The sequence below is a fragment of the Callorhinchus milii genome, unplaced genomic scaffold (genome assembly GCF_018977255.1).
Source record: "Callorhinchus milii isolate IMCB2004 unplaced genomic scaffold, IMCB_Cmil_1.0 Scaffold2, whole genome shotgun sequence".
Taxonomy (NCBI): Eukaryota; Metazoa; Chordata; class Chondrichthyes; order Chimaeriformes; family Callorhinchidae; genus Callorhinchus; species Callorhinchus milii.
In genome coordinates, this window is record NW_024704743.1 from 21,723,756 (window position 1) to 21,737,797 (window position 14,042).

Sequence of the window (14,042 nt, forward strand, 5' to 3'; positions counted from 1 at the left end):
GCGGACAAGTTGATATGGGGTCAGCAGGTCACTGAGATAGGAAGGAGAATGGCAGAGCCGGCTCGGGGGGCTGAATGGCTTACTCCTGTTTCTAGGTTTCTATGCCAGCCTGGCTCTTTTGGTACCCAACTGACAGTTGGGAGGCAAGATTATGCATCCACTCTGTGAGATTGACTGAGCATTTGTACAGGTCGATACACTCAGTACCTGAAGTGAGAAGGTGCTGACGGCAGCCAAGCAGGGGGGAGCCTCGACATTTAGTGGTAGAAAGAAATCCATTCGTGAAATCTACATTCTCTGCAGCTTGATGAAAGGATTTCCTGATCCATTTAGACAGTACAGACTTCCTTCTTGCCTGATATTTACTGGTGTGAATGCCAACCAAACACATGGAAGTTCGGGTACAGCGTCACTGAAATCCCCAATCCATAGCTGTCGACCAGCTAGCTCTCTTTACTACATCCTGCGAATACTGACTTATCATTGGCATCACAGATAAGTGGACAAACAAACTATTGTTCAGCATTGTTCAGCATCTGGGACATCTTCCTGACTAGAGAGGCGCTATATAAATGCAATTTATTGTTGTTATTGGATTGACAATGGCCAACAAATATAATTTCATTATATTTTAACTATTTTTCCAATGTTCCTCACAGGAGTGCTGCAGCTTAGTGATCAGAGCACTTAGTGGTAAGCGAGAGGACCTGGATTTGATACCTGGGCAGGAAGAAACGTTTCCTTACTCCACACACCTCTGTTTATCTAGCAGTAAGTAGGAACCTGGTTATCAGCCTATTGGCTGATGGTTTTCCGGGGATAATAATAATTCAAAACAAAAATAATAATTTGGTCTCTCAGTCCATGACTGTTTGTGGGAGACTGTTGTGTATAGTTGGCTGCCGTGTTTCGCCCACAAAATAGATGTCGCTGGGAACACGTATTCTGACAAAAGGTCATCGACCTGAAATGTTAACTCACTTTCCTCTCTCCATAGATGCTGCCTGACCTGCTGACATCTAGCTGTGCAGCATAAGTACAGTGAGCTCATTATTACAGCTTATAAAGATCTTGGAGGCGTGGTGAACTGTGTGAAGAACAATACAGAACTTCACAAGCAGACATTGACAGATTAGATGAGTGGGTGGAAATATGGCAGATGCAATTCAGTGTAGCCAAATGTGAGGTAATGCATTTTGGCCACAAAATAAGGGGTTGGAAATTAAAAGAAGTTCTAAGGAGAGGTGATGAAGAAAGGGATGTAGACGTTCTGATAAATACATTACTAAAAGCTAGTTCACAAGAGAGCGTTAACTAAGCTAATAGGATAATAAAAATACTTGCATTTTGCATATATACTTTTTAATTGCTTATAATACTGTTATTCCTGTGTATTAACAGCTACTGAATCAAAATGTTTTGTAAAAGGACATAATTGGCTCGTCAAATGAACATAGAACTGGTGTATCTTGAAGGGCACTAAGGTGTAATTAACAGCAAGAGAAGTACTCGGATATTACAATCAGAAAGCAGCAGAAGTTGTTATTGTATGGGTGGTCCCTGTAAACAAAGGGACAGTTGAAGACCAGCATACATTTTGAAAGTTGTGTTCTGTTCATTAAATGATACTGCAAGATGTTAACAACAACAACAAAATGACATTTGTAAAATGCCTTTCACGTCAGGAGGACATCCCAAGGTGCTGAACCGTCAGGGATCAGGACCCGAGCGTGGGGGGTCAGGGTTAGTTGAGGGCAGGCAGAAAGGGTAGGAGGGCAGCTGGAGACATGGTCAAAGAGGAGGGTCTGACCTTGAAGGAGGCAAGAGGGAGCAAGGCGAAGGGATTGTGGGATGTTGTTCTAAAGTGAGGGCAGAGAGGCTGAAAGCCCGGCCAACGATGGCAGGACTGGTCGGGCCGGAGACCTGGTTGATCAGCAGGTCAGAGATGCAGGAGGGGGCAAGGCCATGGTGGGGCTTGAAAGTGAGGACCAGGATTTTGAATTCTATCCTCTGAGGGATGGGGAGCCAGTAGAGATGAGCGAGGGGGGGGTGATGGAGTCACGGAGCCTGGTGCAGGAGAGTGCACAAGCTGCAGAGTTCTGGATGATCTGCAGCTTGTGGAGGGAAGACTTGGGGAGGCCGACAAGGAGGGAGTTTCCACAGTTGAGCCTTGAGATGACGAATGAGTGATTGAGGGAATCGGCGGCCTGAGGGCTGAGGCAGTGGCGGATTTGGGCAATGTTGCAGAGGTGGGGGAAGATAGAGTGGGTCATGGCATGGATATGGAGGAGAAAGGACAGTTGAGGGTCGAACAAGGCACCCAGGTTCCTGACTGGCTTGGTGAGGTGGAGTGTGTAACCGTGGATGCTGATGCTGCCAGTGCTTGAGGTGCTGAGGCACTGTCACGAGCCAATCAGGAGAGCCTCGGTCTTGCTGACATTCAGCTGTAGAAAATTGGCTCTCATCCAGGACTTGATATCAGACAGACAGTCTGTCAGGCCGTTAGCTGTCCTGGAATCGAGGGTGGAGGCAGAGAGATAGAGTTGGGTGTCATCTGCATTACATGTGGAAGTTGACCCCAAGTCTGCGGATGATGTCCCCAAGGGGGAGTATGTAGAGGTTGAAGAGGAGGAAACCGAAGACAGAGGCCTGAGGAACACCACACAAGATTGTGCTGGGGCTGAAAGAGAAACCGCTGGCGGAGACAACTTGGAGACGGTGTGATAGATAAGACCTCAACCATTCAAGGACAGAACCTTGAAGGTTGAGGTGAGAGGAGAGGTGGTGGAGGTGGATGGAGTGGTATCCATCCACGGTATCGAAGGCAGCAGAGAGGTCGAGGAGGATGAGGTAGCAGAGGGAACCCTGGTCACAGATGCCCAAAATGTCATTTGTCACTTTGACCAGAGCAGTTTCTATGCTGTGAGCAGCACAGAGACTCAATTGGAGGGGCTTGGGAAGGGAGTGTTAAGAAAGTGGGGTGAGCAGAGGTGGTAGCATGCACTGCCATGCAATTATATGGTGAAGGTACTTGATGGCCAAAGTACTCTTCTGTTCTTATGTAATTTAATGTAAAGAGTTAGAATCAAAATTAATTTGTTTTGCACTGAGATGCCAGAACCTTAAAGGGTTGAGGTGAGAGTAGAGGTGGTGGATGGAGTGGTCCATGGTATCGAAGGCAGCAGAAAAGGAGGACAAGGAGGCAGAGGGAGCCCTGGTCACAGATGCGATATAGATAAGAGTTGGGTGTCATCCGCGTACATGTGGAAGTTGACCCCATCTTTGCGGATGATGTCACCAAGAGGGAGCATGTAGAGGTTAAAGAGGAGATGACTGAAGACAGAGCCCTGAAGAACAATACACAAGACTGTGCTGGGCGACCCTATTATTATTTCATTATTATTATTATTATTATTATTATTATTATTATTATTATTATTATTATCACCCCCATCCTTGCCCAACTCTACTGGCTTCCCATCACACAGAGGATACAGTTCAAGATCCTGGTCCTCACCTTCAAAGTCTTACATGGTCTTGCTTCCCCCTACCTTCCCGATCTCCTAACCTCCTACCAGCCTGTTCGCTCCCTCCGCTCAGAGGACTCTGGCTTGCTTCACATCCCCCACCTTGCTCGCCCCACTATCGGCGTGCGGACCTTCTGCCACTCTGCACCCACCCTCTGGAACTCCATTCTGCAGTCCCTCCAACTCGCCCCCTCCCTTGCCACTTTCAAGACCCTCCTCTTCGACTGTGGTTTCGATCTCCCTGCTTACCCCCTCCCGCCCTCCCCCCTCCCCCACCCCGACCCTCAGCTCGGGTCCTCCCAACATGAAAGGCGCTATATAAATTTAATTTTGTTGTTGTTGTTGGTCCATTGCCTTATGCCGGATGGCTGTCCTAGTGGAATGGACTCCTGCCAAATGAAGTGTCTGGCTCGAGTTCACAATCCTTGTTCTCACTGTTAAATCCCTCCATGGTCTTGCCCCTTTTCTCTACCTCTACAACCTTCTCAAATCCTACCAACCCGGCTGCTGCCATCACTCAGGGTATGCCCTGTGACCTTCCCATCTCACCACCGGCGGCCAGCCTTTCAGCCTAACTGGCCCCACTATCTGGAACACAACTGTGGAACTCAGCCATAGTCACTCCGACTCACTCTCTTATCTCTTTCAAGGTCTGTCTCAAGATCTACCTCTTCAGTCTTATTTCCCCCACCCCCCTAGGCTCTCGCCCCCAGATCTTATGTCAAGCCAAGACTGTTAATTGCCTTGAGACGCCCTCCCAATGTGTAAGGCCCAATATAAATGTGAATTTGTATTGTATTGTGTCCATACTGTAATTTATAAATCCTATCTCTCTTTCGATTGATTTTATAGAACATCTTCCTTGCAAAGATTTGTCCAGATATTCTGTAGTGTATAATAATAAACATAATAATCATAACGAGCCTCTCATTTTATACAGCTCCTTTTATGTCAGGAGGATGTTTCAAAGTACTTCACCAGATTTACTGTAAAGTGTGGTGACTGTGTATTTTGCAGGCAAATACCTACAATTAGTTTCACTTAACCCCCTTGGGGGAATCAACAGGATTTTCTTTTGGTTTCCCCTGTTACAGAAAGCAGGAATCACCTTTGCAGGAAGCTTTTGTTGTGTGATTTGAAGACTTTGGTGATTTCTAGTGCAAAAAAGTTATGGATTGCTGTGTTTTGTGCTGTTTTACATGTTTCCCAATTTCTGTGTTGACGCTATCCTGAATGGATTTCAATGGTTTCTAATGATTGCTGCTGCTCGATGGAGTGTTTCAGAGAATTGTTTTATAACTGTCAAGGGAAAAGGGCAACGAAAATTGCAGAGGACATAATGTATGACAGAGCACGAGTCACATGAAGTATAATCTTCAGTGTAAATAGTGCTGGATTTAAAACCAATCTACCACAAATAAACTGATATTCAGCTTTCCCATGACATGAATGATTTGTAATCTTTACAGTTCTATCTTATAGTACTGTTGGCATTGTGGCTTTAAGAATGTGTGATATTTCTTCAGTCCACCAGATGGTGTAGATAGAAGTTTGTGTCTAGTGGTGAAACTAACCAGAGCAATGCAAGTGGTACAGATTGCACCTCCCAAACCTACAGCCTCTGTGTTATTTCTTCCCACAGCCTAACAATGGCAATTTGGAAAAGATCCTGAATTGTGATGGTTCAGCTGCTGAGACCATAGATGTAATCCAGAATCGTAATAGGTGTCAGCTTAGCTCAGTTGGCTCAGAACGCTTGCCTCTGAGTCAAAGGTTGTGGGTTCAAGCCCCACTTTGGGACTTTGAACTCACATTGTTTAGGCTGACACTCCAGGGTAGTACTGGGGTTGCATTGCGTTATTGAAGGTTTTGAATGAGATGTTAAACTGAAGTCCTGTCTGCCTGTTTAGATGGAAATTAAAGATTCTAAAAGAAAAGGGAGTTTCCCCGATGAGATTAATCCCAACATGAAAAGTGTTATGTCAACCATTGACATTATTATTTAATAATAAAATAACAATTATGTTGGCCCAGATAATGACTTCACATTTACTCTGTGTTGTGCCTGAACAATTAATGAATCCAATATAGTGTAAACTGACAACATTACCACAAATAGCTCCATTAGAGGTCCCAGTTAACTTTAATGAATCAGTAGATGTGATAATAATAATAATAATAATAATAATAATATAATCCTTGCATTTGATATAGCACCTTATCACGTTTGAGATAAATAAATGATCAATATGAAATACAAAAAATATTATGTGATAACACATCTATGCATTCTTTCCATAGAATTGGTTGAAGAACTGGCATGACTTAAAGCTTAAAGTCCTGATATTCTGGGTCTCACTAATAGTTAAAACCAGAGCTGAACTAACCTAGCAAGACACGCTGGTGCTCAGTCAGCCAGCAGAAGGAATCAAGTATGAGAGTTTTTTCACACTAAAGACTGAAAAGGTTTTCTCAAAATTGTACTTTTACCTAGGCTAGTCCCAGCTGGATCTTGAACCTAAGTCCATATTGATTACCACATTTTATCTTAGGTCTTTAAACATCACTACATTCACAAGCTTCTAGCTTGCAATGTTTCATCAGCTGCTGAAATCCGCACCTCCAATCATTGTCACATATTAATAAAGCCTATTGGTAACATTATCAAAGAATGTGCATAAATAAGCATCAGACTGATTAATTTAGTTTTGCCAGCCGGGTGTCTGTCACACAAGAAAATCCTTGACTGAACAGAAACCCTACCAAGAATTCCATATATGTATACCACCTACACATACATGGAAATTTCCTTGTGAGTGGAATGGAATGCACACTCTCTTCCTGGAGAAACACACCCTGCTTACTAATTCCAGAGTGTATTAGGTGCAGGTTGCAAAGAGCCAAGGCTCAGGGACCCCAGAGCGAATGTTGGGGAACTGTAAGAGTTTAATCAGCTAAAACAGCACAGTTTGCCATTGAAAGCACTGACTGACAAGCTTCCTAATCCGTGTTCAACTAGGACCACCTTACACACTAGGGGTTTGGCTTGCAGGGTTAACAGAAGCTGATTGGGAAAATTCCCTGTCCTTCCAAGTTCTGCAGACGAGACAAGTTGACTGGTCTGCCGTTAGCATTGACCTGGAATATTGGCTCATGAACCAAGGAATTCCTACTTACCTCCCCCCAAAGGAGGATGATGAATGTTGCAATGAGGATAGAATGGATAACCCATTCAAAGCAGAAACAAGTTGAAGTGAAAATAGATTTTGGTTAGTCAGGTTCTATCACTTCTAGAAACCCATCCCCATGCTCAAGAGTATCCAAACTAAACTGAAAATTCCATTCATCCCACCTACACATGGAAATCCCAGAGATAGATTGTTGGAATGGAATGTGCACTCTCTCCCTGGAGGGATGCATCCCGCTGCTGGAAAGTATTAGATGCAGATAGGCAATAGCCAAGGCTTGGGAACCCCAGAGTGTGCATTGGGATATTGGTGGAGTCTAACCAGCTAAAACCGCATAGCTCGCCATTGATATCACTGCTTGGCAAGCTTTCTCACTGCTTGTCCATCTAGGACCACCCTACCCATTGTGTGCTTTGCCTTAGTGGAGTCCTGTAGCTCAGTGGTTAGAGCACTCGCTTTGCAAATGAGAGACTTGGGTTCAATTCCCGGCAAGGTGAAACCTTGGGCAAGTTTCCTTACTCCACACCCCTGTTAATAATCCTTCAAGAAAAAAAATAGTAAATTGGTCACTTCAGTCCACGACTGTTTGTGGGATACTGCTGTGCGCAATTGGCTGCCGCATTTCGCCCACAAATATACAGTCAATTCACTTTACAGTCTATTCTGTGAAGCGCTTTGAGACGTCTAGAAGACATGAAAAGTGCTATATGAAATGCAAGTATTATTATTATTATTACAGGGTTAACAGGAGCTGAGTGGTATGACTCCCTTTCCCCAGTGACTGGTCGGCCCTTTCAGATCCTGCCGATAAGCTAGGCTGGCTGTGCTGTCATCAGCAGTGCCCTGGAATACTGCAGATGCACCTGGCTCAGTAACACCGGACTACAGAGACTGCCACAGAGGGCTGGCTCGATTCCAACATACCAATGCCAAACATGTTACCTTGTCTGATTATTTGCTGGACATATATTTCTCATACACAAAAATAGATTTTCATATCAGTGAGATCAGTGCTAAAAATAAATGAATCATAAATTCTGAAAAGTTTCCGAATTATAGATATATACCAGGCTGATAAACAAGCAGAGTCTTATGCAACCAAGCAGAGCACACAAAAGTCAATGAAGGCAGATTACACAAAAGTTTGGGTAAAACAGTCAGTTTGTATTAGCAGAAGAATATGTAAGGAATATATTTTAAAAAACCTTTTATAGTACGTCAAGCTTGAATGACTCTCTGATTCTGAAAAAAAGTAAAATAATGTTCGGAATATTTACAGTTAAAAGAACACAGAAGTAAATGTAAGTGTCATTGTATGATCATTAATGCATCAACCCAACACTTACCCAGGCTCTGACGTACAAGATAACATGCTAACAGTGAAAATTGCTCCTCGTGGAATCTTTCAGCGGAAGTATATTTGGATGAACATCTGACAACAAATCAAACTTCTTACAAATGCATACTCTGGTGAATCATGTATGTGACAATAAATCATTCATTACTTACTGGAAAATACAGAAGCAAAGATCCAAAAAGAATTGTCTCCAACAGCACCAGCCCTGACGCTCGAATACTCTGAAAGAACGAAAAAGAGATAATATATTTACTTACAGAACTAAAACATAATAGAGTATTCTAAGTAAACAAGTTAACAAACAAATGCCACCTAATGCCAAACAGCAATGCCTTTGAAATAGATTAATGCACTTGGCAGGAAAGTTCAACTCAGCTATGCTCACCAATGTGCTTAGTTAAGATGAACAGCCATAGTCCTGATGAAACATCTTCATAATTGGCACCAACCACAGCTTCTATCTCACAGGATTCTACCAATTTCAGCACATAAGGCCTTAATTTAGTCCACTGTTCCTGTGGAGTACCAGCTCCCCCATCAACATGTGACATTTTAAAAATGATTTCCTACCAGTTTTCATTTTTAATTTTTCCATTTTCTGCTTCCTTGCTTACTGTTTATTGCCTATTTATAAATACTTAAATCTGCTACTATGTGCTTCTTGAAGGTTCACTTCACGTTCACATTACCCTTTAAACATATGCATCTCACAGTCCAAGATGGAATGCACAAGATGAAAACCTCTCGCTTGGTGTTGCCCAACTGAAAGGTATAGAAATAAACAAAACATGGTCAAACTTCATACAGGATGGGCTATCGGATGCAGAATCTTAAGATATGTTATCCTTTAATGTCAGGGACTTGTGCTTGAATCCATCTCTTAATGATGGGATATGGAAGTTTCCTTTCTCTGTTGGCTGTAAGATTCCTTACAAGAAATCAGATTAGGTAGTTTCATTCCAGTTCCAAGTAGATCTGCTCACGCAGAAAGAAACTGCCTGTAATGTCACACATATAGACATCATTTCAATCTGACCTGGAATGATGCAGTAGGAATTTATCTTTGGAGTCTGGGATTAAGGCAGAGTAACGAGAGTAGTCAGAACTCAACCAGAGGTTTTGGGTTCAAATCCCACATCAGAACTTTGAGCTCATAGTCTAGGCTGACACTCCAGTACAGTCCTGCATTGGTAGACGTATTGACCCTTTGGATTAGATGAAACTAAGGTCCTGTCTCCCTGTTCACGTGGACATTAAAGATCCCACAGCATTAATCAAAAAAAGGAGGAAGTTTCGCCTGATGTCTCTGCCAACAATTCTCTAAATAAACTTCATACTTGTTTGTGTGACATTGTTATGTGCAAATTGTCTGCCATGTCTGCCTATAATATATATACCGTGAAGTGTTTTGAGGCGCCCTTTTAATGTGAAGGGAGCTATATCATAGATATAGACATAGGTGGAACTTCTCCCGCTAAGAAGTTGGAAAAAGCATTGGAATCCCCCACAATCTGGAACTCCATCCTACAGTCCTCCACCTTGCCCCCTCCCTTGCCTCCTTCAAGACCCGACTAAAGACCCTCCTCTTTGGCCAATCTTTGGATCACCCTGCTTCCTCCATCCTCCCCAATCCCGACCCCCAGCTCAGAGCTGAAATACTGACTATCCAGCATCTTGGGACATCTTCCCGACATGAAAGACGCGAAACAAATGTAATTTTGTTGTTGTTGTGGTTGTTGCAATGAAGCCTTGTTAAGAAATAGGACGCTGAACCATTGGGCATTTGCACTTCAGTGCTCTTACTGCATTAGTATTCAATAAAGAAAGGAGTTTTCAGGCATGTAGTGTAATTTAGATGCTTTGATGCACTTGTATGGGTAGCTGTAGGGACTTTCATTTGAATAGCCTATTTTAGGTAGCTATAGAATTAAAGGGCTCAACATTCAATTTGGCCTGAAAATTCAACGGCTTGGATCACTTTGATAAGAATTAAACTAAGCCATTGAATATGCATTAGTTCCCCCGTCCTTACAGTAATGTCTCCGGAGTGTTTCTCAAGGCAGAAATCACTAAAATAGCTGGATATTTAATGGATAAGATGGTTCTGAAAAGCTTTACAATTCATTGCGTGTATGGGTGTATGTTTTGTTGGCATGTCTCTGTGTATGTGTATGTCTACTGACAGTGATAAAATAATAGTCCACGTTTCCTTCTCTTCCCGCCAAATCAGAACATATTTCTGTTTCCATAACCACTTGTTACCGAAAACAAATCCCCAAATTGCTTAGTGTCTGAATTGTCAAATGTACATTGTGCATTTTTTAGAAAAGCAGATTGTTTAAAATTAAGTATTACTCATTGGTGCACGCTCATCTGAATTAAATTTGTTTTCTTGCAATACAGTAGTTATCGAACATGAGCATGAAAGGAAATAGGAATCCTTAAGGACAAAAGGCAGGTTGGAGATTTCAATGTCAGAACACCTGTCTGAGGTGTCAGATATCTACGAACTGTATATGAGCCATTGGCCATTTAGGCTAACATTGTTGCAATTAGTAAACAACATAAAATATGGAACGAGAAATGATTGATTAAGCCTCTTGGTTCTACGTACAATAAGCAATTAATCTTGTTACATGCTCCATCCAATTTATCCAACTTCTTAATGGATGTGATCATCTATAGGTGCCCAAGGTTATAAAGCTCAATAGAATTTGTCCCTGACTGACAGGAGAAATCTGCCAAAAACTGCATTAGTTTGCATTATTCAATGCTGGAATTTGTACTCTATAATCCCAGAAGCACAGGAAGTATCATGTTTAGAGGAATATTTGATAACCTTTGTGTACACGTGTTCTAAAATCATGAATCCAGCTCAATGAAGCATCTGAGCCCATTAGCCCTCCTACTGCACAGGATCAAACGAGAGGCAGGGATGTAATAGGCCTCTCAGTCCATTTGATCCCATCCTTCCAGAATGCACACTCTAGCATTCTCCCATTACATCATCAAGCTATTTTATAAATGAATCCAGGATCTAATCCTGAAGTACCTTCTGGTAATCTGTTCAAGTTGGGTTAAATACTCTCTTGGTAAAGAACATCAACAATGTCCCCAAAATGCAACAACAACAACAACAACTTGGATTTATATAGTGCCCTCCATGCCGGACGGCGTCTCAGAGAGCTTTACAGTAACGGATCCCGGGGCCAAGCCAGGGGGATGGCGGGAGGAAGGTGACCAAAGGCGCAGTTGAAAAGAAAGGTCTTCAGCAGAGACCTGAAAATGGGAAGGGAGGGAGCGAGGCGAAGGGATTGAGGAAGGCAGTTCCAGAACCTCAGGGCATAGTGGCTGAAGGCAAGGCCGCCGAGGGTGAAGTGGAGGACTCGGGTGATGAGGAGGAAACCAGACCTGGAGGAACGAAGGCAATGGGTACTGTTTTGAGGAGAGAGGAGGTCAGAGAGGTAGAAGGGTGCAGAGGAGTGCAGGGACTTGAATACAAGGGTGAGGATCTTGAAATCACCTTCTGATAATCTGTTCCAGTTGTTAAATACCCTCTTGGTGAAGAACATTAACAAGGCCCCCAAAATGCTCCTGAGCATTCCTTACTCAGTGCTTGACGAAGAGCTCAAACATGGTCTACTTAGTGAACACTGGTTTGCTTAACGTCCCCTGCTCTATCCAACACACGATCGGCAGGTGGGCGGGTTATCAGCCATTCTGCTCTCTGGAACTCCATCCTGGAGTCCTTCCAGCTTGCTCCTTCTCCTTGCTCAAGGCCAGTTTCAAATCTTACCACTTTGACCAGACATTTGGTCATCTTTCCCCTCTGCAACTGCTCAGCTCCCACATCATGATGAATGCCCATAATACTTTGTCAAGGGCTTTGAGACGTCCTTGCGGCGTAAAGGCACTGTATAAATGTAAGTTCTATTGTGTTTTATGTCTCACGCATTTTAAAACATCAAGCTGACATAGAAATGCATTTTAAATTCTAAAGCCTTTGTAGTCATGAATCTCCTAAGAATATTAGCTAAAGCAGAGCTTCACTCATTTTCTTTCATTGCCTTTGGTGACGTCAGCCAGTAATGGGATTTCCCATTAAAGTCATACAGCGCCACAAGTCCTACATAGAATGCTGAATGGAATTTTTACCCATCATTGATTTGGGGAATTTTAGGAATGTTTGATTTTGTCGAAAGACCTTGTAGATTTTAAGGATTGATTTTTCAAGAATTGATGTATTGGCCGTGCAATAAACGACATTCCAGACATTTGGAAGAAAATGCCGCATGTATTTTTACAGTGCTTTGACATGCGAAAATGTCTCAAAGTGCTGCATAAGTAAGTACTGTCAAGTGTAGTGACAGTTATTGTAGGTAAATATTTAGGGTATTTTAAGCAAATATTAACAGCTGTTCACATATTCTAGTTTGGGTTTAATACAACATTAAACCAGTCCATTGAATGCAAATCAAATATCAAATGCAAGTATTATTATTTTAACAATTGATGTAACCAGACTAAGACTGCTACAAAGTGTATTTTTGCGTTTTTACCCAATTCTCATGGGAAATTGGGCAATTATTTAATTCTAAAAAAAATTCTACATTCTAACCATAATCACTTCATTTCCCTGTTGCAAAAATATTTATTTTCTTCACAAGTACAAGTAATTTAATCATTGCACAGAAACTGATGTCAATTTCACCCATCTGAAATAGTGACATTTGTGATTATAATTCGCCAGCTTTCGACATCAATTTTTTAATTATCTACAGTTTACTGTGAACCCCCTTAACAGGAAATTATGTTACATCTGAACAGCTGTTTTGGGAGTTTGATGTCTATGCTTCACGCTGTGTTCATACTGCACATTTTGTGATGAATCACCTTTGGAAGCCTCATGCTCAAACCATCTTGAACAGATTGTTTCAATGGTACTTAGGTTCTGACTAGAGCAGGAGAAACCCAATAGTGACAATGACTCAGGCTCTTCTCCCAAATGGTCTCATCAATGGATCGTTTTTGAATTTTATTAAAGAGCTGGCGTCTGAGTCTTTAATAACATTGTTACCCCTGGAAAAACGATCCGCCAATCGACTAACAACTGGGTTCCTACGCTAAAGGATGCCACATTAAAGAAAATACAATGCCCAGAGTTCTGGAGGCATGTGGCCTTTGAGAACAATGTTCAGGAGAGGAAGGAGTGGGGGTTGCAGCTTGCATGCGAACATCTGGATCCACTTCCTATCAAGTTTAGGAGACCTCCGTAGTCTCCTAAACAATAATGACAAATTACATTTGTATAGTGCCTTTCACGTCGGGAGGATGTCCCAAAGTGCTGGACAGTCAATTTAGGAACTAGAAGTGAAATCCAGTCAACACCTTATCAAAAGACCCACCTCATGGGAACAAATTCAAGAGCCATCTTAGCACAAAAGAATTCAATCACCATATACTATTCAGCTCCGTGAACTGCTTAGAAATATCCTCCCGATGTGAAAAGCCCATCATTAATGTAAATTGTATTTATCACAAGGAGGATGAAACCCTCTTCAAAATCAACGGTTGCGAAGAATTGCCATTTGCCTTAACATCTTTTTAAAATCTGTTTGTCTTTGTCTGGAATGTGTGGCTTTTGAGCAGTGAGCAATTGGCATCAGGGAACTGGTTTGAAGGAATTAATGAGTCTGTTCGTGGAAGTGAACGTAATAAATGTCAGTACTTATTAACAAGGGTGCTGCCACCATTTATCCATTTCAACAAGGTGAAAAAATTCAGCTTCCTCACATTAGCATCTGTCACAGTCTCCAGTCATTGTATCCATTGCAACATCAATCTCTGCATCACTTTTATTTAGCAGAGAAGGGGTTAATTTTCGCAATTATGACTGTGCAAATCATAAGGTTTGGAACAAATCCCGAAGGTCTTGCAAATCACTCTCCAAATCCAATAGGATTTACGAGG

The 14,042-nt window shown here is 42.3% G+C and overlaps 1 protein-coding gene across 1 annotated transcript in view; it reads right to left on the minus strand.

Annotated features, from left to right (window-relative positions):
* Positions 1-14,042, minus strand: part of gpr158a (G protein-coupled receptor 158a) — a 193,917-nt gene that overhangs the window by 62,767 nt on the left and 117,108 nt on the right. Inside the window, exon 5 of the mRNA XM_007889712.2 lies at positions 8,225-8,293. Coding sequence (XP_007887903.2) covers positions 8,225-8,293 — 69 coding nt within the window. The remainder of the gene's footprint in view (positions 1-8,224; positions 8,294-14,042) is intronic.